The sequence below is a fragment of the Thunnus albacares genome, chromosome 8 (genome assembly GCF_914725855.1).
Source record: "Thunnus albacares chromosome 8, fThuAlb1.1, whole genome shotgun sequence".
NCBI classification, from domain to species: Eukaryota; Metazoa; Chordata; class Actinopteri; order Scombriformes; family Scombridae; genus Thunnus; species Thunnus albacares.
The window spans coordinates 33,507,227-33,534,707 of NC_058113.1; the positions used below are offsets into that span (position 1 = coordinate 33,507,227).

General features: G+C 39.2%; 3 protein-coding genes across 3 annotated transcripts; all 3 read right to left on the reverse strand.

The window, feature by feature from the left end:
- Positions 1-20: 20 nt before the first annotated feature.
- Positions 21-6,453, reverse strand: LOC122987222 (zinc finger protein OZF-like). Its single transcript, XM_044358996.1, has 2 exons — positions 6,123-6,453; positions 21-2,240 (listed from the first exon to the last, which is right to left on the reverse strand). The coding sequence occupies exons 1-2, from the start codon at positions 6,292-6,294 to the stop codon at positions 1,135-1,137; spliced, it is 1,278 nt and encodes a 425-aa protein (XP_044214931.1). The 5' UTR covers positions 6,295-6,453; the 3' UTR covers positions 21-1,134.
- Positions 6,454-7,678: 1,225 nt separating this feature from the next.
- On the reverse strand, positions 7,679-15,929 carry LOC122987233 (gastrula zinc finger protein XlCGF28.1-like). Its single transcript, XM_044359009.1, is given in 2 exon segments — positions 7,679-9,978; positions 15,626-15,929. Coding segments are annotated over 2 exon segments (1,452 nt in total). The 5' UTR covers positions 15,798-15,929; the 3' UTR covers positions 7,679-8,698.
- Positions 15,930-20,794: 4,865 nt separating this feature from the next.
- Positions 20,795-25,015, reverse strand: LOC122987232 (zinc finger protein 37-like). Its single transcript, XM_044359008.1, has 2 exons — positions 24,650-25,015; positions 20,795-23,341 (listed from the first exon to the last, which is right to left on the reverse strand). The coding sequence occupies exons 1-2, from the start codon at positions 24,819-24,821 to the stop codon at positions 22,146-22,148; spliced, it is 1,368 nt and encodes a 455-aa protein (XP_044214943.1). The 5' UTR covers positions 24,822-25,015; the 3' UTR covers positions 20,795-22,145.
- Positions 25,016-27,481: the final 2,466 nt, after the last annotated feature.

Sequence of the window (27,481 nt, forward strand, 5' to 3'; positions counted from 1 at the left end):
AACATCAGTCTGAAAAGCCATCATGAAAAAATATTTTATTGTTCTTAAAATATGTTGACAACACCATGAAGTACATCATCTGCAATCTGTGTGTCATCTCTAAAGCAGCAAACAAATTGTTATTTTAACTTCATCTCAAGTTAAACTGATCACAAAATAGATAAAAAATGATTAAACACTGTAGACAAAAAGACTTTGTGAGTCAACATCTCTAGGGTTTCTCTGTTTCAACATCAGAGATCTCACAATACACTCAAATAACTGAGGTTAGGTATGAAAATACAAAAAAATAAAATTCATTTAAAAAGTCAACTATTTACATCACAGCGTTATTATACGGTAAAATAAAACAGTCATGTCAGTCACTCTCATATACATTTTAACTTCTTGCAAAAACAGGAGTCTTCACTTGTAAATATCAAGTACTAGTAGAAAGTACAAGAATTTTAAGTCCTTGTTGAACTTGAAACTCCAATTCTACAAATTATTCTAAAAAACTTCATAAAATTCAGCCCCCTGTTTTTTGAAGCCATAACATTTGGCACCATCACTTTGACAACCACTACTGTGCACTCACTTGTGAAACAAAGACTTTTTAAGGATTTGGGAGATTATACTTCTTTCAAAGACATTCTGTTGCTAACAGTTTGAGTAGTTACAGAAAAAACAAGAGTTCAGTTTAACAAAACTTGATAGTGTTGTTGACAACTTACATGAAGATATTCTGACCTCTTCTTCATGGAGAATATTTTACATTCATTTACAAAGATATTGGTGAACACTTGCCTACAAGAATTTCAGCTCAATTGTTTGTCCTGTTTATGGATTGTTTTTGTCAACATGTGCTGCCATTATGTGTTCTTGTGTGTTTTATCCATAATCACAACTGAATCCTCTGGAACGTTTCACAAATACAAGGCTACTTGCTTGTGTGGACTCTTATACGCTTTTCAAATTCAGACACATGACAGAATCTTTTGTGTCAGCAGGTTCTTCTCATGTAGATTGTCACCACAAATGTCTCCCTCATGTTTTGCAATTATGCAGCTTCGCATCTGAATGAATTCTTATGTGCCTTTTCAAGTCTGACATCTAACAAAATCTTTTTCCACAAGTGTTACATGGGAATGGCCTTTAACCTGTGTGGATTGTCATATGTCTTTTTAATTTGCTCAGTTGAGTGAATCTTTTCTCACAGGTGTTACATGGATATGGCTTCTCACCTGTGTGTGTTCTCATATGCAGGTTCAATGCACCAAGCTGAGAGAATCTTTTCCCACAAGTGTTACATGGGTACGGCTTCTCACCTGTGTGGACTGTCATATGTGCTTTTAATTGGCCCACCTGAGAGAATCTTTTCTCACAAGTGTTACATGAGTACGGCTTCTCACCTGTGTGTGTTCTCATATGCAGGTTTAATGAACCCAGCTGAGAGAATCTTTTCCCACAAGTGTTACATGAGTACGGCTTCTCACCTGTGTGGACTGTCATATGTGCCTTTAATTGGCCCACCTGAGAGAATCTTTTCTCACAAGTGTTACATAAGTACGGCTTCTCACCTGTGTGGATTCTCAGATGTGCTTTTAATGTACCTGGCTGAGAGAATCTTTTCTCACAGGTATTACATGGATATGGCCTATCACCTGTGTGGACTCTGAGATGTCTGTGTAACGTGGAGTTCCACTTAAAAGATTTCCCACAAGTGCCGCATTTTAAGGACTTTTCCCTTGTATCAGTGTTATTGTGAATCTTTAATTTGGTAGAGTTGTGTTCATTGTTAGTGTGATTTTTTCTTCTGTGACGTCTCTTCTTTAGTTTTGGCTCTGCTTTTCTAGTTGATCCTGAGTCTCCATGTTTGCCTCTTTTGTGATCTTGGCTCTCAGCTACATGAGAGTTGTGAGAGAACAGCTGGTCGTCATTGTTTGGTTCTGGTACCACAGAACTTTTAACTGACATGCTGACAACATGCTCTTCCTCTGCTTCACTCTGAGCTTCATCAGCACTCAAGTCCAGAGTCTGATCTTCACTTTCATCACAAGTAGGAGTCAACATAAAGGTTTCTGTCTCCTGCTTCAGCACCAGCCATTCTCCCTCCAGACTGGTACAGAGTTCCTTCTGTTCCTCTTTAATCTGTGGAGGCTCTGGGTCCTCTTGGTCCAGACTGGAGTTTTTCTCCAGGTCACAGAGCTGCTGGTCAGCGAGAACCTCCTCCTCCTTACAGACATGTTGCTGTGGGAGCTCTGGAAGGACAAAAGGGAAAGAGTGAAGAGAAAATCTTGTACCATGTTCTGATAAGGCATCCTTTATAAAGGCTTTATAAGCATTGATTAATGACTTCATTAATGGTTACTCAATATTTGCTAATGCTTTATAAATCATTTGTAAACCATTAGCATTAACAACAATAAGGTATTATCACAATTACGCTTTATTAATGATTCATAATGATTTAAAACAGCAGGACTGCTGATGATTATGAATCCAGTGTTTCCCCTATAATTGTACAGGGCCGGTGGGCCACCAGACTAACGAGAACCCCCACCAGGACAAAGACATATTTTTTTGAATGCCAAAAATGGCGCCAAATATCCATTCATTTGGAAATCAATAATCAATAGCGTTTGAGAGCCTCTGTGTGACACTGTTCCGAAACATGAGTCAACCTCTGTGTTGTTGCCTGTGAAACTCTTGAAGTGATGCAAGTACCACTATCAGATTCCCTTTAAATTACTGCAGAGCGAGAGCGTATGGGATCCAGGTTAGCTAACGTGAGCATGGCACCGCCTAAAAAGACTAAAAGCTCTAACGTCGGTGACGGTCAAACAAATATATCAATGTTTTTCTCCAAAACTCTGGAATCAAGCAGAATACATATGGGGACGACGGGAGAGGGGCAGCTTATTTTTATGCAATAAATGCAGTTTGTTAAGTCATCCTCTCCTTGTGACCACTTTGTTTTAAGTCTTGAATATACCAAGCAAACAAAAATTTGAATGCAAATATAAATTGCAGATACCTGGCGTGCCACCTGACCCGACCGCGCAAATATGCCATCCCACATGCCTCATACCTTTAGGGTTTTTTTGGTGCATACCACCAGGCCTGAAAAAGATTCTAGGGGAAACACTGGAATCATTAATAAAAGGTTAAATGACTTTCTGATGAGTCATCAGATCTTAACAGTTATTGATAAAGGGTGAGTGCTTCATATTTTCCAAGTCATCAGTAAGTGGTTGAACAGCACATTGGAGGTATCTTCCTAAAGATTTAGATAAAGCAAATGTTATGGTGGTAAAGAAAGGGGGGATTTTTCACAACCTGGCAACTCAAAATCATGCTTATCAATGGCTTATAAATGATTTATAATGCATTAGTAAATGATTTGTTAATCATCAACTAGGCCATTAATTAATGCTACTAAATGATGCCTTATCAGAAAGTGGCACCAAAAATGCATCCCTGAGATTATAGAAGCCAGGTCGGAAATTGGTTTCCCTAAGTAGGCTGAGGCAGTTCTGTTCTGGGTGTAGATTGTGGGAGACCTGTTTAAAACCTTGGTCAGAGGTTGAGAACAGCCATCTGCCAGTGCTATAACTACACTGGTAGGGGGTATCGGTTGTAATAGGCAGAAAGCATTTCAATTGTTTGAACCACTTTAAGATTTGTGAAACCTTTATCCTATTTTCAAAACAGAAAAAGGGCGATTTTACTGATATTTCTATATCCAGACAGCATTTGTCTATCTTACATGTTGCACTATGGAGAATGATATTCTGCTTCCATGTATGCTGAGTGTGTACTACGCAAGTAATTAAAGCTGCAAGCAGCGATGAACGGGCCCTCGAGCCTCCGTGCATGTTGCGCTGCGGTGCAATCGAAGGGCTTCTGTGACGGGCATGTAGATGTCTTCAGACCCGGCTGTTTTCAGACAGTGCAAGAAGGAGATAAACATCACTTCCTTTGTCCACTATTTTGCCTGCTGCTGGGGCTGCTTCGCTGAACTTTCGTAGAGGGCGCTATTCAGCCAGTTTGCATCACTGATGAAATATTGTCATGTAGACGTGTTCAGGCCCGGATTCTTATCAAACATGTAAAGTTTGGTGCAGACTGGAGCATTTACAATAAAGTTATAGCAACTTCCTCTGTAATGGCGAAACATCAAATCTCAACGGTGTGAGGATGACAATTTTCTGCAGAGTGAGACATGTCTGCCTTACTCACACCTGTGTCATCAAATTGATGCAGGTAGGCCCATTCACTTGAATTTCAATTAGTAAATTGAAAACTCTTGATGAGTTTGTGTGAAAAATTTCCTATTTTTCATCAAGTCTATTTTTAGAAAAGTAAAGACTTTTAACCCACATGACCTGGTCAAAGCTTGATTGACATGTGTACTGTCAGGTGTGTAGAGACAATAAGTAACTGCAGCTGGACACAGAAAAATACTCATATATTTGAATGGAGAGTGTGAGCGAACCGCTAGGTGCTCGGGGCCCTAGTAAAGGAAAAACTGCAGTACAGAGCAACAAATTTTAGTTTTGATGGTATTTTTCTACAGCACTTTATCACTAAACTGTCACCCTCAATCCATTTTTCCCTTCCTCTCATAGGTCATCCCCACTACTGAATTATACATATAAGACCTATAATTATTGTAAAATAAATGATAATAACACCAAACTTCATACAAAGTTTGTATATAATGTACTGTATGTATATAGGCCTTTCTGCTGTATCCTACAAAAATGAGCTGCATTCAACCCCCACACCAGTGGCAGCTGGTGACTCAAAAAATTGGAGAGGACAGGAGGAAAACCAACATACCGCATCAAACTATATCATTGTCCCCCACCTGATGAAATCAGAGGGGTGGGGGGCAATTTTATATACCAATAAAACAATTTGCTTTTAAAAACAAAAGCCCCTGAGTGGTGTAAAGGCTGCTTCTTTAAAGACATTTAGCATATACATATTGTCTCTAAACAAAGAAGAGCTCATTTTAGCCGTGGACTGGTTCAGATGTGTGATTTTACCAACAAAGTGAAATTCAAATTTATAGTATTGTTCTATTGTGACAACAGATTTATGTTCTCATCAAAAACAGACAAGATGTCACATGATTTACATGTGTTGCGTATGTATTTTCTTAGTATACAGAAATATATAAAGTACCACAGAGCTTATAATGTGATACAGGAACAGATCAGTGCTGAATACTAGAAAGACTGAACACTAAAAACATTCACAGATCTAAAAGTGTAGGTCCACATCAGGAATTATTGATGCATGTATCAAATACATGACTTACACACTCTTATCTATGTGCACGACATACAAAATATAGTCTACAAAGCTGACATGTTAACACTAGGGGTGCAACAGATCACAAAACTCGGAGTGTAACACGGATTTGAGTCACGGATCGGATCATTTTCACGATCAGCAACAAAAGGGGGAGACAAATAAAACTTTGTTTTCTATTTCTTCTGTAACACACTTACAGCACGAAACAGCAATGAACTTTTGCCCATGGTCTGAAATCAAAACATTCAAGACAAACAACATTTAAGATGTCCAATGTTTAAATAAAATAAAATAAAATATATGAAATACGGTAACCCGAACAAATACCGTACTGCACCGAATATAAGACGTTTTCTTATTTGTTTGTTTTTACCTGGAAATACGTCTGAAATGAAGAGAGGTTGTCTTATATTCGGGGTCTACACTTTTAAATGTCGATGTTTTTTTCACAACAACAGATGTTGCTAAAAATCTGTAAAACGAGCGCTCCCCTTCTGATTAAAGCGAGACACGGTCTCATAGAACTAGCCCACAGTGTCTGGGGCCTGAAAGACGGAGAGTCACAGTGACCGTCTCGACAAAAGTGGCTCAAAAGTAGGCAAACATCTGAGTAACCGTAACGTAGCGAGTTTTCTCGTCAACTCAGCTACTTCACCGTCTCTCCTCTGCTCCGCGGAGCTCCGTCTGTGTGTGGAGGGGCACACAGAAGAGAGCAGAGAAACTCAGCGCGACCATGACTGACAGCGAAACGCAGTAAAGAGGGTTTGTATAAATCTGCTTATTCAATTTGATGTTACAATAATGAAGGTTTTACAGACCTGTTCTGTGTAACTTTATTTCAGGTTTCCAAACGATATCCAGCAGTATGCGCTGACGGTTGATCTCTTTCTCGTATTCTGAGATAGTTTCTTGAAAAACTCGGAATATTTCTTCAGCAGCAGCAGTTAGTCGCTCGTTCATTAACTCTCGTAAACACTCAACTGAAGACATTGTTGTTTAATTATAAGTAAAATGTCTCCGTGTCCTGTTGAGAGACTTCTTCCGAGCACCGGCATCAACCTGCCGACGTGACTAACTCATGTGTTGTTTACTTCCGCTGGGTTTTACACTGTTAAGCTTCCAACAGCGAAATCGTGTTATTTTTTCGCTCCGTTGGTCGTCTTCGTTTTCCTTCTTCTTCTTCTTCGTTTTCCGGGTTTATTGGCGGTTTGCAACCAGCTTAAAGATGCATTATCGCCACCTACTGGACTGAGTGTGTTACAGTAGATCAGCAGACAAAATTAAATTTTCTCCATTAAATGTTTCCTTAAGATGTTTAATTAAGTGACTGTATATTTGCCTTGGTGTTTCTCCGAGAGGATTCTCTTAAGTGATGTTTTGCTTCCCTTCTTTTAGTTTCCTCCTTTCCTACTCATAGACACTGCGTTAAAGTAACACATGTTGCACTGATTCTGAATGACTGCAATGCCTGCATGATCCAGTTGGGTGTTTACTTATTTTATGAAGTGTTTGATGAAGTCTTGTGTGCCCTGTCCTTAGATGGGAAATACCTGCTTCTTCCCTTTGGTTCCTGCCCAGCTTCCCTCCAGTACCAACATGTTTTTGAATATTATAGAGGTGTCTTCCTGTGTCATTGATATTCCAGTATTCTTGCCACACTTTTTGCATTTGACTTTTGATGACTGTTTTTACCTCAGTTTTATATAATGGAACCTAAATACTGACTGATTGTGATTTGGCCAGTATATCCACAACTTCACTTCCTCCCACACCAACATTGGCAGGGAACGAGTTGACTCAGTGTCATTTGTGGCTTATAAATAAACAGCAATAACTGCACGGATGCTTTATGTCTTTAAATTAAAAATAAGAAATGTCTGCTGTGTCGGGTTGATATTTGACCACTTGCTGATAATTTATGCCCTAATCAAAATCTGAAAGTCAAAAAAATCAGTAAAGGTTTGAGGTAACTTCTGCAGTGGAGACTCCTTGATTTAAGGCAGCATGCCAACCAGAGTAAAAGATAGCAGCTTTACATGTTGACCTGTAGACCTGTGCAGTTCATCACTATAACTAGAGGGACACTCACACAACAATGATATGTTGTTCCTTGAGAAGGAGCCAATGGCCTAAAAACATTCACATACATTCATTCATAGCTTTAGGATCTGTTGTGAATCTGGTATTCTTATGTTATCACCTCATAAAGCAAAGTAATATTAAAATAAATGCATGAGATCAGAAACAAAGCTTTATATTGTCCACGTTTGTTTAGGGGCTTATTGTATGCACTACTCACACTTAATGTTTATGACACTTTTAGTTACCCTAATCATACAATTAATCAAATTAAGAACATCAGTCTGAAAAGCCATCATGAAAAAATATTTTATTGTTCATAAAATATGTTGACAACACCATGAAGTAAATCATCTGGAATCTGTGTGTCATCTCTAAAGCAGCAAACAAATTATTTCAACTTTCTCTCAAGTTAAACTGATCACAAAATACATAAAAAATGATTAAACACTGTAGACAAAAAGACTTTAGTTTGAAGGATGAAAACTTAAGTGAGCCAACACCTCTAGAGTTTCTCTGTTTCAACATCAGAGATCTCACAAAACACTCAAATAACTGAGGTTCTGTACGAAAATACAAAAAAATAAAATTCATTTAAAAAGTCAACTATTTACATCACAGCGTTATTATACGGTAAAATAAAACAGTCATGTCAGTCACTCTCATATACATTTGAACTTCTTGCAAAAACAGGAGTCTTCACTTGTAAATATCAAGTACTAGTAGAAAGTACAAGAATTTTAAGTCCTTGTTGAACTTGAAACTCCAATTCTACAAATGATTCTAAAAAACTTCATAAAATTCAGCCCCCTGTTTTTTGAAGCCATAACATTTGGCACCATCACTTTGTCAACCACTACTGTGCACTCACTTGTGAAACAAAGACTTTTTAAGGATTTGGGAGATTATAATTCTTTCAAAGACATTCTGTTGATAACAGTTTGAGTAGTTACAGAAAAAACAAGAGTTCAGTTTAACAAAACTTGATAGTGTTGTTGACAACTTATATGAAGATATTCTGACCTCTTCTTCATGGAGAATTTTTTACATTCATTTACAAAGATATTGGTGAACACTTGCCTACAAGAATTTCAGCTCAATTGTTTATGTTTTGTTTTTGTCAACATGTGCTGCCATTATGTGTTCTTGTGTGTTTTATCCATAGTCACAACTGAATCCTCTGGAACGTTTCATAAATACAAGGCTACTTGCTTGTGTGGACTCTTATACGCTTTTCCAATTCAGACATATGACAGAATCTTTTCTGTGTTGCAGCAGGTTCTTCTCATGTAGATTGTCACCACAAATCTCTCCCTCATGTTTTGCAATTATGCAGCTTCGCATCTGAATGAATTCTTATGTGCCTTTTCAAGTCTGACATCTGACAAGATATTTTTCCACAAGTGTTACATGGGAATGGCCTTTAACCTGTGTGGATTGTCATATGTCTTTTTAATTTGCTCAGCTGAGTGAATCTTTTCTCACAGGTGTTACATGGATATGGCTTCTCACCTGTGTGGACTCTCAAATGCACATTTAATGCACCAAGCTGAGAGAATCTTTTCTCACAAGTGTTACATGAGTATGGCTTCTCACCTGTGTGTGTTCTCATATGCAGGTTTAATGCACCAAGCTGAGAGAATCTTTTCCCACAAGTGTTACATGAGTACGGCTTCTCACCTGTGTGTGTTCTCATATGCAGGTTTAACGCACCCAGCTGAGAGAATCTTTTCCCACAAGTGTTACATGAGTACGGCTTCTCACCTGTGTGGATTGTCATATGTACCTTTAATTGGCCCAGACGAGAGAATCTTTTCCCACAAGTGTTACATGAGTACGGCTTCTCACCTGTGTGGACTATCATATGTGCTTTTAATTGGCTCAGCTGAGAGAATCTTTTCTCACAAGTGTTACATGGGTACGGCTTCTCACCTGTGTGGATTCTCAGATGCACTTTTAATGCACCTGGCTGAGAGAATCTTTTCTCACAGGTATTACATGGATATGGCCTATCACCTGTATGGACTCTCAGATGTCTGTGCAAGATGGACTTGCACATAAAAGATTTCCCACAAGTGCCGCATTTTAAGGACTTTTCCCCTGTATCAGTATTATTGTGAATCTTTAATTTGGTAGAGTTGTCTTCATTGTTAGTGTGATTTTTTCTTCTGTGACGTCTCTTCTTTAGTTTTGGCTCTGCTTTTCTAGTTGAACCTCTTTTGTGATCTTGGCTCTCAGCTACATGAGAGTTGTGAGAGAACAGCTGGTCATCATTGTTTGGTTCTGATACCACAGAACTTTTAACTGACATGCTGACAACATGCTCTTCCTCTGCTTCACTCTGAGCTTCATCAGGACTCAAGTCCAGAGTCTGATCTTCACTTTCATCACAAGTAGGAGTCAACATAAAGGTTTCTGTCTCCTGCTTCAGCACCAGCCATTCTCCCTCCAGACTGGTACAGAGTTCCTTCTGTTCCTCTTTAATCTGTGGAGGCTCTGGGTCCTCTTGGTCCAGACTGGAGTTTTTCTCCAGGTCACAGAGCTGCTGGTCAGCGAGAACCTCCTCCTCCTTACAGACATGTTGCTGTGGGAGCTCTGGAAGGACAAAAGGGAAAGAGTGAAGAGAAAATCTTGTACCATGTTCTGATAAGGCATCCTTTATAAAGGCTTTATAAGCATTAATTAATGACTTTATTAATGGTTATTAAATATTTGCTTATGTTTTATAAATCATTTGTAAACCATAAGCATTAACAACAATAACACATTAACGCAATTACCCTTTACTAATGATTCATAATGATTTAAAACAGCAGGACTGCTGATGATTATGAATCAAGTGTTTCCCCTATAATTGTACAGGGCTGGTGGGCCACCAGACTAACGAGACTACTAACTATTTTTAGAAAAGTAAAGACCTATAACCCACATTACCTGGTCAAAGCTTGATTGACATGTGTACTGTCAGGTGTGTAGAGACAATAAGTAACTGCAACTGGACACAGAAAAATACTCATATATTTGAATGGAGAGTGTGAGTGAACCGCTAGGTGCTCGGGCCCTAATAAAGGAAAAACTGCAGTACAGAGCAACAAATTCTAGTTTTGATGGTATTTTTCTACAGCACTTTGCTACAAAAATGAGCTGCATTCAACCCCCACACCAGTGGCGGCTGGTGACTCAAAAAATTGGGGAGGACAGGAGGAAAACCAACAAACCGCACAAAACTATATCATTCTCCCCCACCTGATGAAATCAGAGGGGTGGGGGGCAATTTTATATACCAATAAAACAATTTGCTTTTAAAAACAAAATCCCCTGAGTGGTGTAAAAGCTGCTTCTTTAAAGACATTTAGCATATACATATTGTTTCTAAACAAAGAAGAGCTCATTTTAGCCATGGACTGGTTCAGATGTGTGATTTTACCAACAAAGTGAAATTCAAATTTATAGTATTGTTCTATTGTGACAACAGATTTATGTTCTCATCAAAAACAGACAAGATATCACATGATTTACACGTGTTTCCTGTATTTTCTTAGTATACAGAAATATATAAAGTACCACAGAGCTTATAATGTGATACAGGAACAGATCAGTGCTGAATACTAGAAAAACTGAACACTAAAAACATTCACAGATCTAAAAGTGTAGGTTCACATCAGAAAGTATTAATGTATGTATCAAATACATGACTTACACACTCTTATCTATATGAAAGACATACAAAATATAGTCTACAAAGCTGACGTGTTAACACTAGGGGTGCAACGGATCACAAAACTCACAGTTTGGATCGTACCATGGATATGAGTCATGGATCTGATCATTTTTAGGATCAGCAAAAAAAGGGGGAGACAAATAAAACTTTGTTTTCTATTTCTTCTTTAACACACTTACAGCACGAAACAGCAATGAACTTTTGCCCATGGTCTGAAATCAAAACATTCAAGACAAACAACATTTAAGATGTCCAAAGTTTAAATAAAATAAAATATATGAAATATTCAATACTCAATTATTGCAATATGAGGCATGATACCTTCCTCTTTTAAACACGGTAGTGAATGAAACAGCCTCTGTCCACATCATCAAAACTTGATGATAACTTAGAAACATGAACACATGTCTTGTCCTGCAGCTTGTTGAACGAGCCGCCAAACAAACATTCACTGCTAATGTCAGTTAGCAGCTAGATACTATTTAGCTGCTCAGCTGCAGCACATCAAGCAGTGTGTAAACATACACAGATGTCACTTCGGACCCATTTGTTCGTTACCCTTCTAAATCCCTGTTAGTGACACACTGTCTGCCCATGACTTGTACTTACAGCAGTTTGTTTACTTTGTCTTAAATGAGACATTAAATTTTGCAATTAATCCGCAGTTCATATGCCCGCTGAACCGTGGGGGGCAATCCGTACCGATCACGGATCAACTACTATCAGTTACACCACTAGTTAACACTTGTTATTCTGGTTACTTTAAGCTTATTACTCAATATACGACTCAGCTTAAAAACAAACTAAAGAAACTGTCAGAAGCAAGCAGCCAGACCTCCTGCACACTCATTCACTAATCATACAACATCAACAGGTGACTGAATAACCACTCAATTAAAAACGAGATCAATTCCACATGAATTAGTGAGTCCAGACAGCTCACTGTAACTTCAACAAGCAAACTAGTCACAACACAATATATATATCTCTGCTGCATTATTGTTAAGGAGATAAATTCACACCACAGCCACACAACGAGACATTTAACCATCAGAGATGAAATTAGCAACCAAAGAGACAGAAAGAGAGAGAAGCTGTATCTGACTCATGTTATCTGATGTCTTCTTCTTTCTATCATGGAGATACAGTATTCATGTCATAACATCCATTTGTGACTGTTGGTCATCTTGTTTGTTAGTTAACAGAACTTTATGGCTGCTGCTTAACCAGTCTGATATCATTTGCAACAATGACAAACAAGCTAACTCTCCTGGTTGTTTCTCCGGTTGCTTCTCTTTCCAGCCACTCCCTGGCGGTGTCCTGCTGCTGCTGCGCTGCACAGTCCAGATCATTTCTCACATTAGCTTAACAACAGTCCTTAACAGTCCTTTCATGGATGTATAATGAGTCCTTCAGGCTGCAACAACAAGCCAGCTGTTGCATTGGCTAACGCAAGGAGCTACCTACTGCTGCTACTCTGCCTTACAGTGGAGAGAATTGAAGATGAATTCTGGAAACTATCATTGGATCAACTCGATGTCAATATTGTATTCCGGTTGTTGATTGGTTAGGGAGGCCATCCTCCCTTGGAACATCATTTTACGTTCCTCTTCCAAAGAAGAGAGAAAAAAATATGTTGTAAATACTACTGAGATTTGGTAATGGTTAATTTCAACCAAATATTCTTTTTTATATTTTGATCTCCCTCTTGCCTCTCAAAAAATGCCTCTATGGACCAGCCTCCACTGTGTGTGGCACACACCCCTCTCCCCCTTCCTCCCTCCTCTCTCTCTCCCTCTCAGCTGAAAAGGATTATTTCAGAGTACTCTTCTTGTGAAATCTCCTCATAAATCCCATTACTTTGGCCAAATCTTACATTAAAAATCATATTTCTTTGTAGGAAATTTCGTTGTGAATCCATTGATACAGGTTTCAAAGTGGTCAGACTTATAGTTTAGACATCAGAAGCCTCTGTTTGACACAAAGTTCATGCCTCCCCATTGCTTTACATTGTTAGGGTGATGTGGCACTGCAACTTTCGGGGCTTATAAAATCCAAACCATTCGAGTTATGACAAAGTTTTTAACAACTTTTTTTCAACACAGTGTCATAAGTCATGTATAAAAGTTTGAAATCTCCACCCTCGGGGGAGATAGCGTTTGTTCAGGGGCCAAAATTGGGGCAAAGTCTGATATTGATAGGCTAATTGCGGACTTCCTGTTGGATTTAGGTCAGGGGTGTCAGCATATGATTTGTAGGTCTTGATTAGACAAATAATTCTGTTTTGGTTCGATCTCTCTACGACATCCCTACGGGCTGTGGGGGCCATTTTAATTACATAGGTGGCACTAGAGAGCACATTTTGGCAATTTAGGGGTTCATTTTTACATTTTATCAAATTTTTCACCAGACCTGATGTGCGTGCCAAATTTGGTGAGTTTTTGAGCATGTTTAGGGGTTCAAATTTATGTCTGAAGTGGCGAAATAATTAAAGCTGCAAGCAGCGTTGAACAGGCCTTCGCACCCTTTCGCACATCAGGGCATGGTGCAGTCCAAGGGCTTCTGTCACAGGCATGTAGATGTCTCCAGACCTGGGCTGACAGGTCTGACTTTACAAACATGTAAAGTTTGGTGCAGACTGGAGCATGTACAATGAAGTTATAGCAATTTCCTCTGTCATGGTGAAACATCAAATCTCAACGGTGTGAGGATGACAATTTTCTGCAGGGTGAGACATGTCTGTCTTGCTCACCCCTGTGTCATCAAAATTATGCAAGTTTTGGGCCCATTCACTTTAATATCAATAAATAAATTGAAAACTTTTGATGAGTTTGTGTGTAAAAGAAATTAACTTCCTGATTTTCATCCAAGTCTATTTTTAGAAAAGTAAAGACTTTTAACCCACATGACCTGGTCAAAGTTTGATTGAAATGTGTACTGTCAGGTGTGTGGAGACAATACGTAACTGCAGCAGGACACAGAAAAATACTCATATATTTGAATGGAGAGTGTGAGCAAACCCACACTTTTTTGAACATTTACTGCTTCCACATACTTTTAGATAAAAACTTCATTTGAATTTTAAATGACTCACGAGACTTTGACCTACAAATCTTGAATTTTCATTTGTTTTCTATCCTTTACTGTTTGGGGTGTGGCACAGTCCAAGGGCTTCTGTCACAAGCATGTAGATGTTGTCAGACCTGGGTTGACTTTACCCACCCCCCCCTTTCTTCCCTCTTCTACCTCTCAGTTGGAGAGCAGGATTTGGAGTACTCTTGTGAAATATCCTCATAAATCCCATGACTTTGGCCAAATCTTATATTGAAATTCACATCTGTTTGTAGGAAATTTCGTCCCGAATCCATTGATACAGGTTTCAAAGTGGTCAGGCCTATAGTTAAGACGTCAGAAGCATCAGTTTGACACAAAGTCCATGCTCAGAGATTGCCTTCCCATTAGTTTACATTCTAAGGTGTGATGTGGCACTACAACTTTCAGGGCCTATATTATCTAAATCGTTCGAGTTATTACAAAGTTTTTAATAACTTTTGTTCAGCACAGTGTCATAAGTCATGTAAAGTTTGAAGCCGATACCATTAACGCCCTCGAAGGGGATAGTGTTTCTTGGGGGTCCAAAATTGGCACGAAGTCGTACTTTGATGGGCATATTGCAAACTTCCTGTTGGATTTAGGTCAGGGGTGTCAGTGTATGATTTGTAGGTCTTGATGAGACGAATAATTGAGTTTTGGTTCGATCTCTCTACAACATTCCTACAGGCCTAGTGGCCATATAGGAGAAATGTGACATCGCTTTTTTCTGTTTTCATGAGCAAAATAAAGGTTTCAGTAATATGAAAGTGGGTTTAAGTAGCATTGAGGCTTTTGCTATGATGTCTCACACTTTTTCACAAGTGTACGTGGTGCAAAAACGGAGAAGCAGCCGCTAAATATCGTTATTTATGTTTCCCTTAACTTTCCCCTTAACTCCGAATCAGAAGCTAACTTCAGCTCCGTAGTAACCCGAACAAATACCGTATTGCACCGAATATAAGACGTTTATTTATTTATTTTTACCTGGAAATACGTCTGAAATGAAGAGAGGTTGTCTTATATTCGGGGTCTAGACTTTTAAATGTCGATGTACGTTCACAACAACAGATGTTGCGAAAAATCTGTAAAACGAACGCTCCCCTCCTGATTAAAGCGAGACACGGTCTCATAGAACTGGCCCACAGTGTCTGGGGCCTGAAAGACGAAGAGGCACAGTGACCGTCTCGACAAAAGTGGCTCAAAAGTAGGCAAACATCTGAGTAACCGTAACGTAGCGAGTTTTCTCGTCAACTCGACTACTTCACCGTCTCTCCTCTGCTCCGCGGAGCTCCGTGTGTGTGTGAAGGGGCACACAGAGGAGAGCAGAGAAACTCAGCGCGACCATAACTGACGGCAAAACGCAGTAAAGAGGGATTATATAAATCTGCTTATTCTATTTGATGTTAAAATAATGAAGGTTTTACAGACCTGTTCTGTGTAACTTTATTTCAGGTTTCCAAACGATATCCAGCAATATGCGCTGACGGTTGATCTCTTTCTCGTACTCTGAGATAGTTTCTTGAAAAACTCGGAATATTTCTTCAGCAGCAGCAGTTAGTCGCTCGTTCATTAACTCTCGTAAACACTCAACTGCAGACATTGTTGTTTAATTATAAGTAAGATGTCTCCGTGTCCTGTTGAGAGACTTCTTCCGTGCACAGGACACCAACCAGCTAACGCGGCTAGCTCCTGTGTTGTTTACTTCCGCTGGGTGTTACACTGTTAAGCTTCCAACAGCGAAATCGTGTTATTTTTTCGTTCCGCTGGTTGTCTTCGTTTTCCTTCTTCTTCTTCTTTTTCCGGGTTTATTGGCGGTTTACAACCATCTTAAGGATGGATTATCACCACCTACTGGACTGGAGTGTGTTACAGTAGATTAGCAGACAAATTTTCTCTATTAAACCTGTTTCCTTAAGATGTTTAATTAAGTGACTGTATATTTGCCTTGATGTTTCTCCGAGAGGATTCTCTTAAGTGATATTTTGCTTCCCTTCTTTTAGTCTCCTCCTTTCCTACTCATATGTACTACACAAAAATAGCACATGTTGCACTGATTCTGAATGACTGCAATGCCTGCATGATCCAGTTGAGTATTTACCTATTTTATGAAGTGTTTGATGAAGTCTTGTGTGCCCTGTCCTTAGATGGGAAATACCTGCTTCTTCCCTTTGGTTCCTGCCCAGCTTCCCTCCAGTACCAACATGTTTTTGAATATTATAGAGGTGTCTTCCTGTGTCAGTGATATTCCAGTATTCTTGCCACACTTTTTGCATTTGACTTTTGATGACTGTTTTTACCTCAGTTTTATATAATGGAACCTAAATACTGACTGATTTGGCCAGTATATCCACACCTTCACTTCCTCCCACACCAACATTGGCAGGGAACGAGTTGACTCAGTGTCATTTGTGGCTTATAAATAAGCAGCAATAACTGCACAGATGCTTTATGTCTTTAAACTAGAAATAAGAAATGTCTGCTGTGTCGGGTTGATATTTGACCACTTGCTGATAATTTATGCCCTAATCAAAATCTGAAAGTCAAAAAATCAGTAAAGGTTTGAGGTACTTGTACTTGAATTTATAAATTTTTTGTGAATTTATCCAGTTTTTTAATATCTATTGCACAAAGAATTGCATTACTTTTTATTGTACTTTTATTTCACAGCTGTGTTTTTTTGTTAATTCACATAGTTTTAGAGAAGCTTCAATCTTCTTCTGCAGTGGAGACTCCTTGATTTAAGGTAACATGCCAACCAGAGTAAAAGATAGCAGCTTTACATGTTGACCTGTTCTATGTCGCTGCATATTACTCTGTATATGTGTCTATATTCCGATGCCGTGCAAGAGCATCTGATTTTTGTGAGGGGGCACAATGCATTGTATATTTGTGTATATTTGTTTATCCTGTTATCAAATAAGTTGAACACAGCTTTGGACGGAGGGTACACAAACCCCCGGTCCTCCCACTGGTTTATTATGAACGAATTTGGTCTTTGCAAATGGTAATGATGTATGTGTTTATTTGCATATAGAGCGAAGAAGTGAGATCCGATCACAAGTGGTTACTCAGGACACATGTGGAGACGCATGTTAATGCCAGGTGCAAACAGACCTACTTAAAGCTGTCCACTTGTGATCGGATCACCCAAGACGCATGTTAATGCCAGTTGTAAACAGGGCCTTTCATCCTTCAAACTACAAGAGCCAGCAAGATGGGAAGACCAATTCACACCCCAGTGTGAATTGATAGTACCATTTACGTAAACGCCCCCCACCCTTGGCTATCATAACTCACCTCTAAACACCAGTCACACACAGAGACAAACTAGCACCAACTTTAATCCCACTGTGGATTTTGATTTTCAGGACTTGAATGACCAACCCAAGAACTGATCACTGGGCAAACCAGCATAAGGCAGAAGACATGCTGCACAATATGCCATGCCCAAGTCACACACACACACACACACACACACACACACACACACATTCAAATGGCATGGACCCCTGCCGTCAGATTAAGGAGAGCAGAGGACTGTAAAATCCATGGATTTACAAATGTAGTTTTAGAATTTATCCAAGGACAATTAATATTGTATGTTAGTATATGTGTGTATATCACAATATGTGTTGTTATGTACTTTAGTTAGATTTTTATTCCATTTATTCCATTTTATGCCTTGAAGCCAAGAAATGTACCACTAACATAATCCCATCATCTATGATAACACTATCATGTTTAGTACTGTTCTGCTTGTTTCACTTTCAGAACACTAAAACTACTATCAAAAATGCAAAATTAGTAAACATGAAAATTATTAAATTGTAAATACTTTGATTAAAAGTATAACCACATTCTGGAATTTTACCCTCCTGATGGTGGACAGGAGGGGACTGACTCTGCTCCCCCAGAACTCTGCAACCCCTGGGATTGGCCAGGATGCACTTTCTGGGCGGGTAGACTGAAACTTTAAAACAGTGTCTTATCTGAGACTCTTTTTTGGGCTACTGCTTGCTTTTGTCTTTGTCTTCTTGCTTTCTGCCATGTCTGTGGAAAGTTTGCATTTTGAAAGTGTGAAAATAAATGTGATTCAGAGCAATAGGAGGTGAAACCTCAAAAGTCTAGAGTCATGAGTTGAGGATCAAGACTAGGAGAGCATGAACTAGGAGCTCTCTTCAAATGGGAACTTTTCAACTCTGGGCTGGCCGACTCACTCATTATTACAGGATCCAGACTCCAGCTCCTCACCCCAGCACATCGGACTCCATTCTCCACAAGACGCTACCCCAGGGAGCAATCAAGATTTCATACAAAATCTTCATCAGCTTGCTTAAACCCTGGTGCTTTCATGATTTGTAAATTCAATTACCAATTCAGAACTAATCTGTTGTGCTGTTGATTTGACTCACTGCTTCTCAAGTAACAGTCATCTCATCTGTTTATCAGGTCTCTCATACCAACTACACAATAGATAACTCTGCATCATGCATTTACTTGTGGCTGTGGTATAATAATAAATAATAAATGTGTATGTAATTAAAGTGGACTTGCTTGTGTTTTCCTGTGATCAGCAAAAAAAGGGGGAGACAAATAAAACTTTGTTTTCTATTTATTCTGTAACACACTTACAGCACGAAACAGCAATGAACTTTTGCCCATGGTCTGAAATCAAAACATTCAAGACAAACAACATTTAAGATGTCCAATGTTTAAATAAAATAAAATATATGAAATATTCAATGCTCAATTATTGCAATATGAGGCCTGATACCTTCCTCTTTTAAACATGGTAGTGAATGAAACCCTCTGTCCACATCATCAAAACTTAATAATAACTTAGAAACATGAACACACGTCTTGTCCTGCAGCTTGTTGAACGAGCCGCCAAACAAACATTCACCACTAATGTCAGTTAGCAGCTATATGCTAATTAGCTGCTCAGCTGCAGCACATCAAGCAGTGTGTAAACATACACAGATGTCACTTCAGACCCGTTAGATGCTGGTTTGATCGTTACCCTTCAAAATCCCTGTTAGCGACGGGCTGTCTGCCCATGACTTGTACTTACAGCAGTTTGTTTACTTTGTCTTAAATGAGACATTAAATTTTGCAATTAATCCACACCAGTTAACACTTGTTATTCTAGTTACTTTAAGCTTATTACTCAATATACGACTCAGCTGAAAAACGAACTAAAGAAACTGTCAGAAGCAAGCAGACAGACCTCCTGCACACTCATTCACTAATCATACAACATCAACAGGTGACTGAACAACCAATCAATTAAAAACAGGATCAATTCCACATGAATGAGTGAGTCCAGACAGCTCACTATAACTTCAACAAGCAAACTAGTCACAACACATTATATATATATATATATATATATATATATATATATATATATATATATATATATATATATATATATATATATATTTGCTGCATTCTTGTTAAGGAGATAAATTCACACAACAGCCAGCTGCGTTGGCTAACGGAAGGAGCTATCTACTGCTGCTACTCTGCCTTACAGTGGAGAGAATTGAAGATGAATTCTGGAAACTATCATTGGATCAACTCGATGTCAAGATTGCATTCTGGTTGTTGATTGGTTAGGGAGGCTGTCCTATCTTGGAGCATCATTTTACGTGTCTCTTCCAAAGAAGAGAGAAAAAAATATGTTGTAAATAATACTGAGATTTGGTTAATTTCAACCAAATATTCTTTTTTATATTTTGATCTCCCTCTTGCCTCCCAAAAAAATAGAGGATCAACCTCCTCTGCCTCTATGGACCAGCCTCCACTGTGTGCGGCACACACCCCTCTCTCCCTCTCAGTTGGAGAGGAGAACGTTAGAGTACTCTTCTTGTGAAATCTCCTCATAAATCCCATTACTTTGGCCAAATCTTACATTAAAAATCATATTTCAGTGGGAAATTTCATGGCGAATCCATTGATACAGGTTTGAAAGTGGTCAGACCTAACAGATTTGTTAGACATCAGAAGCCTCTGTCTGACACAAAGATCATGCCTCCCCATTGCTTTACATTGTAAGGGTGATGTGGCACTGCAATTCTGAGGGCTTATAAAATCCAAACCATTCAAGTTATTACAAAGTTTTAAACAATTTTTTTTCAGCATAGTGTCAGAAGTCATCTATTAAAGTTTGAAGCTGATAACGATAACGTTTGTTCAGGGGCCGAAATTGGGGCAAAGTCTTATTTTGAAAGGCTAATTGTGGACTTCCTGTTGGATTTAGGTCAGCGGTGTCAGCGTATGATTTGTAGGTCTTGATGAGATGAATAACTGAATTTTAGTTTGATTTCTCTACGACATTTCTACGGGCTGTGGCAGCCATTTTAGTCACATAGGTGGCGCTAGAGAGCACATTTTGGCACTTTAGGGGTTAATTTTTAGATTTTAACAAATTTTTCACCAGACCTGATGTGCGTGCCAAATTTGGTGAGTTTTTGAGCATGTTTAGGGGGTCAAATTTAGGATTTAAGTGGTGTAATAATAAAGAAAGAAATAAAAAAAGAAAGAAAGAAAGAAACAAACACACGAAAAACAATAGGGTCCTCGCCCTTAGGCTCGGACTACTGTTTTACAGTAGTCCTCTGCCTTTTGGGCTCGGTCCCTAAATATTAAACAGACAAAAAGACTTTAGTTTTAAGTATGAAAACTTAAAGACACATGCACATCTCCGCTCAGCCTTGCAGCGGTGCACGGCAACACCTGATTTGGTCTGAATATGACCTTATACAGGCATGCAGAAGCTCTCATGTGCAAAAATGGATATGGATAAATTGTTTTGAGCAAACCCCCGCAAAATGACTGGCTTCACTATCAGAATTTGATCCATTCTGTTCGATAACATTTGGAAAGTCTAGAAGAGCCGCATGATGAACAGCCAAACGGTCAGTGCGGGAATGTCGTGCCCAACATGAGCTTTAAAAACTCTGTATGCTGTGAAATATAGAGAGATCTATCTGGCGATTATAGGCTTAATCGGCATTGTGTGAACTTGTTTGGCTTCAATGTAACGGACGTTCATTTATATGTAGAAGTTCCACACTGTAGGTTTAAGTGAATCAACACCTCCAGAGGGTTTCTCTCTTTCAACATCAGAGATCTGACAATCCACTCACATAACTGAGGTACTGTATGAACATTATTATGACTATTAAAAACATTATTACATGTCATGTCAGTTACTCTTGCATATACATTTTAACTTCTTGCAAAAATAGGAGTCTTCACTTGTAAATATCAAGTACTTGTAGAAAGTATGTGAATTTTAAGTCCTTATTGAACTTGAAACTCCAATTCCATAAATGATTCTAATAAACTTCATAAATGCAGACCCTTGTCTTTTGAAGCCGTAACATTTGGCACCATCATTTTGACAACCACTACTGTGCACTTGTTGAGTAACAAAGATTTTTCAAAGATTTGGGAGATTAAAATTATTTCAAAGAAATGCTGTTGCTAACAGTTTGAATAGTTACAGTTATGTGAAGAATAGAAAAGTTCAGAGTTCAGTTTAACAGAACTTGATAGTGTTGTTGACCATATACAACTTACATGAAGATATTCTGACCTCTTCTTCATGATTCTTCAAGATGTTTGCTGAACACTTGCTTGCAGGTGAGTTCAGCTCAATTGTTTGTCCTGTTTATGGATTGTTTTTGTTGACATGTGCTGCCATTATGTGTTCTTATGTGTTTTATCCATAATCACAACTGAATCCTCTGGAATGTGTCACAAATACAAGGCTACTTGCTTGTGTGGACTCTTATATGCTTTTCCCAATTCAGACGCATGACAGAATCTTTTCTGTGTTGCAGCAGGTTCTTCTCATGTAGATTGTAAAGTCACCACAAAGCTCTTCTGCATGTTTTGTAATTATGCAGCTTCTAATCTGAATGAATTCTTATGTGCCTTTTCAAGTCTGAAATCTGACAGAATCTTTTCCCACTGCGTGACTTCTCATGTGGAACTTCAAGTGATGTCTACGCCTGAACTCTCTCCCACAAGTTGTACAACTGTATGACATCTCCCCTGTGTGGACTCTCATGTGTCGTTTCAATGCGCACAGCTCAGAGAATCTTTTCTCACAAGTGTTACATGTGTACGGCTTTTCCCCTGTGTGTGTTCTTATATGCCTTTTCACTGTTGTCATGTCACTAAATCTTCTCCCACAGGTGTTGCAGGGGTACGGCTTCTCACCTGTGTGTGTTCTCATATGCAGGTTTAATGCACCCAGCTGAGAGAATCTCTTCCCACAAGTGTTACATGAGTACGGCTTCTCACCTGTGTGGATTCTCATATGTACTTTTAATTTGCCCAGCTCAGAGAACCTTTTCTCACAAGTGTTACATGGGTAGGGCCTCTCACCTGTGTGAACTCTCAGATGCACTTTTAATGCACCTAGCTGAGAGAATCTTTTCTCACAGGTATTACATGGATACGGCTTCTCACCTGTATGGACTCTTAGATGTCTGTGCAAGATGGACTTGCACATAAAAGATTTCCCACAAATGTCGCACTTGAAGGACTTTTCCCCTGTATCAGTATTACTGTGAATCTTTAATTTGGTAGAGTTGTCTTCATTGTTAGTGTGATTTTTGCTTCTGTGACGTCTCTTCTTTAGTTTTGGCTCTGCTTTTCTAGTTGATCCTGAGTCTCCATGTTTGCCTCCTTTGTGATCTTGGCTCTCAGCTACATCAGAGTTGTGAGAGAACAGCTGGTCGTCACTGTTTGGTTCTGGTTCCACAGAACTTTTAACTGACATGCTGACAACATGCTCTTTCTCTGCTTCTCTCTGAGTTTCATCAGGACTCAAGTCCAGAGTCTGATCTTCACTTTCATCACAAGTAGGAGTCAACATAAAGGTTTCTGTCTCCTGCTTCAGCACCAGCTGTTCTCCCTCCAGACTGGTGCAGAGTTCCTTCTGTTCCTCTTTCATCTGTGGAGGCTCTGGGTCCTCTTGGTCCAGACTGGTGCAGAGTTCCTCCTGTTCCTCTTTAATCTGTGGAGGCTCTGGGTCCTCTTGATCCAGACTGGTGTTACTCTCCGGGTTACAGAGCTGCTGGTCAGCGAGAACCTCCTCCTCCTTACAGACATGTTGCTGTGGGAGCTCTGGAAGGACAAAGGGGAAAGGCTGAAGAGAAAATCTTGTAACATTTTCTGATAAGGCATCCTTTATAAAGGCTTTATAAGCATTAATTAATGACTTCATTAATGGTTAATAAATAATTGCTAATGCTTTATAAATCATTTATAAACCATTAACATTAACAACCATAACACATTAACACAATTACCCTTTATTGATGATTCATATTCATTCATTCATAATCATTTATAACTGGAGGACTGCTGATGACCTGGGTGTTCTAGGAGAAACTCTGAAATCATTAATAAAGGGTTGAATGACTTTCTGATGAGTTATCAGCTCTTAACAGTTATTAAGCTGATTCTCAGATTTTGCACCACTTAACACTTGATAAAAAAGTGTCAGACATTGTAACAAAAGCCTTAACGCTGTTTAAACCCACTTTAAGATATGTAAAACCTTTATTCTATTTGTGAAAATAGAAACAGAGCGACTTTACTGATATTTCTATATGCAGACTGCAGTACACTTGGTCCAGATCAAGAACCACTATACTTAGATTAACAAGGAGAGTCCAGCGACTCCACTGAGTTGAAAGTCCAGATTTGACAAGTCTAAGTTTTGTGGTTTTTGTGAAGAAAGCCCAACATGCACACACATATGTTGAATTACACCAGCCACTTTCTTCCTTTGGAACTGATTTTGCACTATTTATGGACACTAATCTGTATTCTGTGTCCTGTAATTATCCTGTATACTTCCTTAATTATTATACTTATTATATCTCCCACTTGGCACACAGCGCCAATCCCATATTGCAAATAAGACCTTATTTATCAGAAACACCACAAAAATGTACAGTACTGCATGCAGGAAAGGATTATTATTGCACTCAAACACATTCAGCAGTACCAACACAAGACATGACTATGGCTGACCAGAGTATCTGCTTTTAGTGACTGTATATCTGTTACGTGTTGCACTGTGGAGAACGATATTCTGCTCCCATGCATGCCGAGTGTGTACTACGGAGGTAATAATAAAGTGCTAAAACTCTTTGATCTAGACCTGGTCTATTGTGGTCTGGATGGAGAAATGTGAAATCGATTTTTTAAAATTTTCATAAGCAAAATAAAAGTTTCATTAATCTGAAAGTGGGTTTAAACAGCGTTAAGCCTTTTGCTACGATGTCTAACAGTTTTTCACAAGGTAAGTGGTGTAAAAACGGGGAATCAGCCGCTGAAATAATTAAAAGTATATATTTTGACCATTGTGGTGGTATATGAAGCTGATTATTCTGTTTTATATTAAAAATAATTAAGGTTACAGACCTGTTCTGTGTAACTTTATTTCAGGTTTCCAAACGATATCGAGCAGTCTGCGCTGACGGTCGATCTCTTTCTCGTACTCTGAGATAGTTTCTTGAAAAACTCGGAATATTTCTTCAGCAGCAGCAGTTAGTCGCTCGTTCATTAACTCTCTCAAACACTGAACCGAAGACATTGTTGCTTAATTCCGAGTAAGATATCTCCGTGTCCTGCTACGAGACCTCTTCCAAGCACCGACACCAAGCAGCTAACGTGACTAGCTCCCGTGTTGTTTACTTCCGCTGGGTGTTACACTGTAAAGTTCCGACATAGTATCTTGCTTTTTCTGTTCCGCTTGTTGTAACCAGACCCGTTGCTAACGGGCAGTTGGTTGTAGCTATCGTGGAGATGGTGGCAGTGCAAAAAGAACAGGAACAGAAAAGGAATGTAGCTGATGAGAATATCTGCATGGACAAGAAATGATTTTTGGTATTGATTGCCATGCAGTGTTTCCCCTATAACAGTACAGGCCTGGCGGGCCGCCAGGGCAACGAGAACCCCCGCTAGGCCAAAAAATATTTTTTAAGTGCCAAAATAACGCCAAATATCCATTCATTCGGAAATCAATAGCATTTGGCAGCCTCTGAGCAGCGCTCTTTCGAAACGTGAATCAACATCTGTGTCGTTGCCTGGGAAACTCCAGGTAGTGTAACTCCTTTTAAAGCGGGGTAGGGCAGAGCGTAAGCGAGTGAGTGGTTAAGCGAGAGAGCGAGTGTCAGAAAAGTACCGCATTCAAGCCAGCCACCACTGCAGAAATTACAATCAAGTGAGCCGCCACATAATTGCTATGGATACTGCGTGTACACTTCCGTTATTACGGTAATGAGGTTTTTATGCTTGGAAGATGTAAAGTTTGATTCAAACAGTGAATTGAAAAAATGCACTGTTTATTTCAGTTGTTCACCAAGGAGTTTATGACTCGGGAGAATTCACTGTGGAATGAGAATCTGCAGTCTTGACTTCACTTATACAGATTAACAATCAGTGGCGGCTGCTCCATAGAGGCAGAGGAGGTTTCTCCGCCTATATTTTTTGAGATGCAAGAGGAAGATCAAAATATATTAAAAAAAAACAAAAACAAAATTTGGTTGAAATAAACCATTTCCAAATCTCACTATTATTTATAAAATATTTTTTCTCTCTTCTTTGGAAAAAATCCATTTTTGAAATTCTGGTTAAAATGCTTCCACAGCAACACTTGCAGGGCAGGAGGAGAAAGGGCAGTGTGTGTGAAGTGGTGGTGGACATGGATGTATAAAGAGAACTGGATACAGTGTCGGAGGTGGGGCCCCGTTCATTCCTATGAAAGTTGCTCAGTGGCGCATGCAGCCGAAAAAGTTCGACATCCACTTATAAAATTACCCGGATCTTCCGGGATCATTGGGCCCATAGAGCAAGCGCACCAGTGGCTTTCTTCGGCCAAGCCGGCTACTTGCGGTTTAGACCTCCGGCTATCTTGAATGGGGATAAAACAATTTACTTGTGCAGCTCTTTTAGGCTTTCGAAATGTGATTGGACCGAATGAATCAAATTCTGATAGTGAGACGAGTCATCATGGGGGTTGTGATGCTCAAAAAAATTTATCCGCTGATTTACGGATGTTTCTTTCACAATGTAAGTCTATGGAAAAAAGTCTTTTTGGGCCCAACAGCGTCACATGGTGTTGTAATTACACGGTTTGGCTGCTATGTCAAATTGGCCTCACAGCCCGGCACTGTTCCTGGGGGCTTGGTGGTGGGGAGCAGTGATGGGGGAGTGGGGGACAGAGGAGGATGGGTGCATGCTGTCCTCCACAGGGCAGGATCTCTTACATCAATTTAATGTACTTCATTTTTTTTCATGCTAATCTATGATTGGTCAAGACACGTAAAATGACGCTCCAAGGGAGGACGTCCTCCCTAACCAATCAACAACCAGAATACATATTGACATTGCATAGTTTCCAGATTTCATCTGCACTTCTCTCCACTGTAAGGCAGAGTAGCAGCAGTAGATAACGAGCAATAGATAGCTCCTTGCGTTAGCTGACACAACAGTTAGCTTGTTGTAGCAGCCTGAAGGACTCTTTATACATCCATGGAAGGACTGTTAAGGACTGTTGTTAAGCTAATGGGAGAATAGATTTGGACTGGGCAGCGCAGCAGCAGCAGGACGCCGCCATGGAGGCTGGAGAGAGAAGAAACCGGAGAAACAACCAGGAGAGTTAGCTTGTTTGTCATTGTTGATAATGATATCAGACTGGTTAAGCAGCAGCCACAAAGTTCTGTTAACTAACAAACAAGATGACCAACAGTCACAAATGGACGTTATGACATGAATACTTCATCTCCATGATAGAAAGAAGAAGACGTCAGATAATGTGAGTCAGATACAGCTTCTCTCTCTCTGTCGCTAATTTCATCTCTGATGGTTAAATGTCTCTTAACAAGAATGCAGCAGATATATATATATATATATATAATGTGTTGTGGGTATTTTGCTTGTTGAAGTTACAGTGAGCTGTCTGGACTCACTCATTCATTTGGAATTGATCCAGTTTTTAATTGAATGGCTGTTCAGTCACCTGTTGATGTTGTGTGATTAGTGAATGAGTGTGCAGAAGGTCTGGCTGCTGGCTTGTGACAATTTCTTCAGTTTGTTTATAAGCTGAGTCGTATATTGAGTAATAAGCTTAAACTAACTAGAATAACAAGTGCATTAATACTTTCTGATGTGAACCTACACTTTTAGATCTGTGAATGTTTTTAGTGTTCAGTCTCTCTAGTATTCAGCACTGATCTGTTCCTGTATCAGGTT

What these genes read in the sequence shown, in the direction of transcription:
- LOC122987222 (XM_044358996.1), bottom strand. Translation starts at nt 6,294, where the DNA reads ATGTCTTCAGTTGAGTGTTTACGAGAGTTAATGAACGAGCGACTAACT. An exon ending in AATAAAGTTACACAGAACAG is followed by an intron (nt 2,241 to 6,122) that starts GTCTGTAAAACC and finishes TTGTCCTTCCAG; the next exon opens with AGCTCCCACAGCAACATGTC.
- LOC122987232 (XM_044359008.1), bottom strand. Translation starts at nt 24,821, where the DNA reads ATGTCTTCGGTTCAGTGTTTGAGAGAGTTAATGAACGAGCGACTAACT. An exon ending in AATAAAGTTACACAGAACAG is followed by an intron (nt 23,342 to 24,649) that starts GTCTGTAACCTT and finishes TTGTCCTTCCAG; the next exon opens with AGCTCCCACAGCAACATGTC.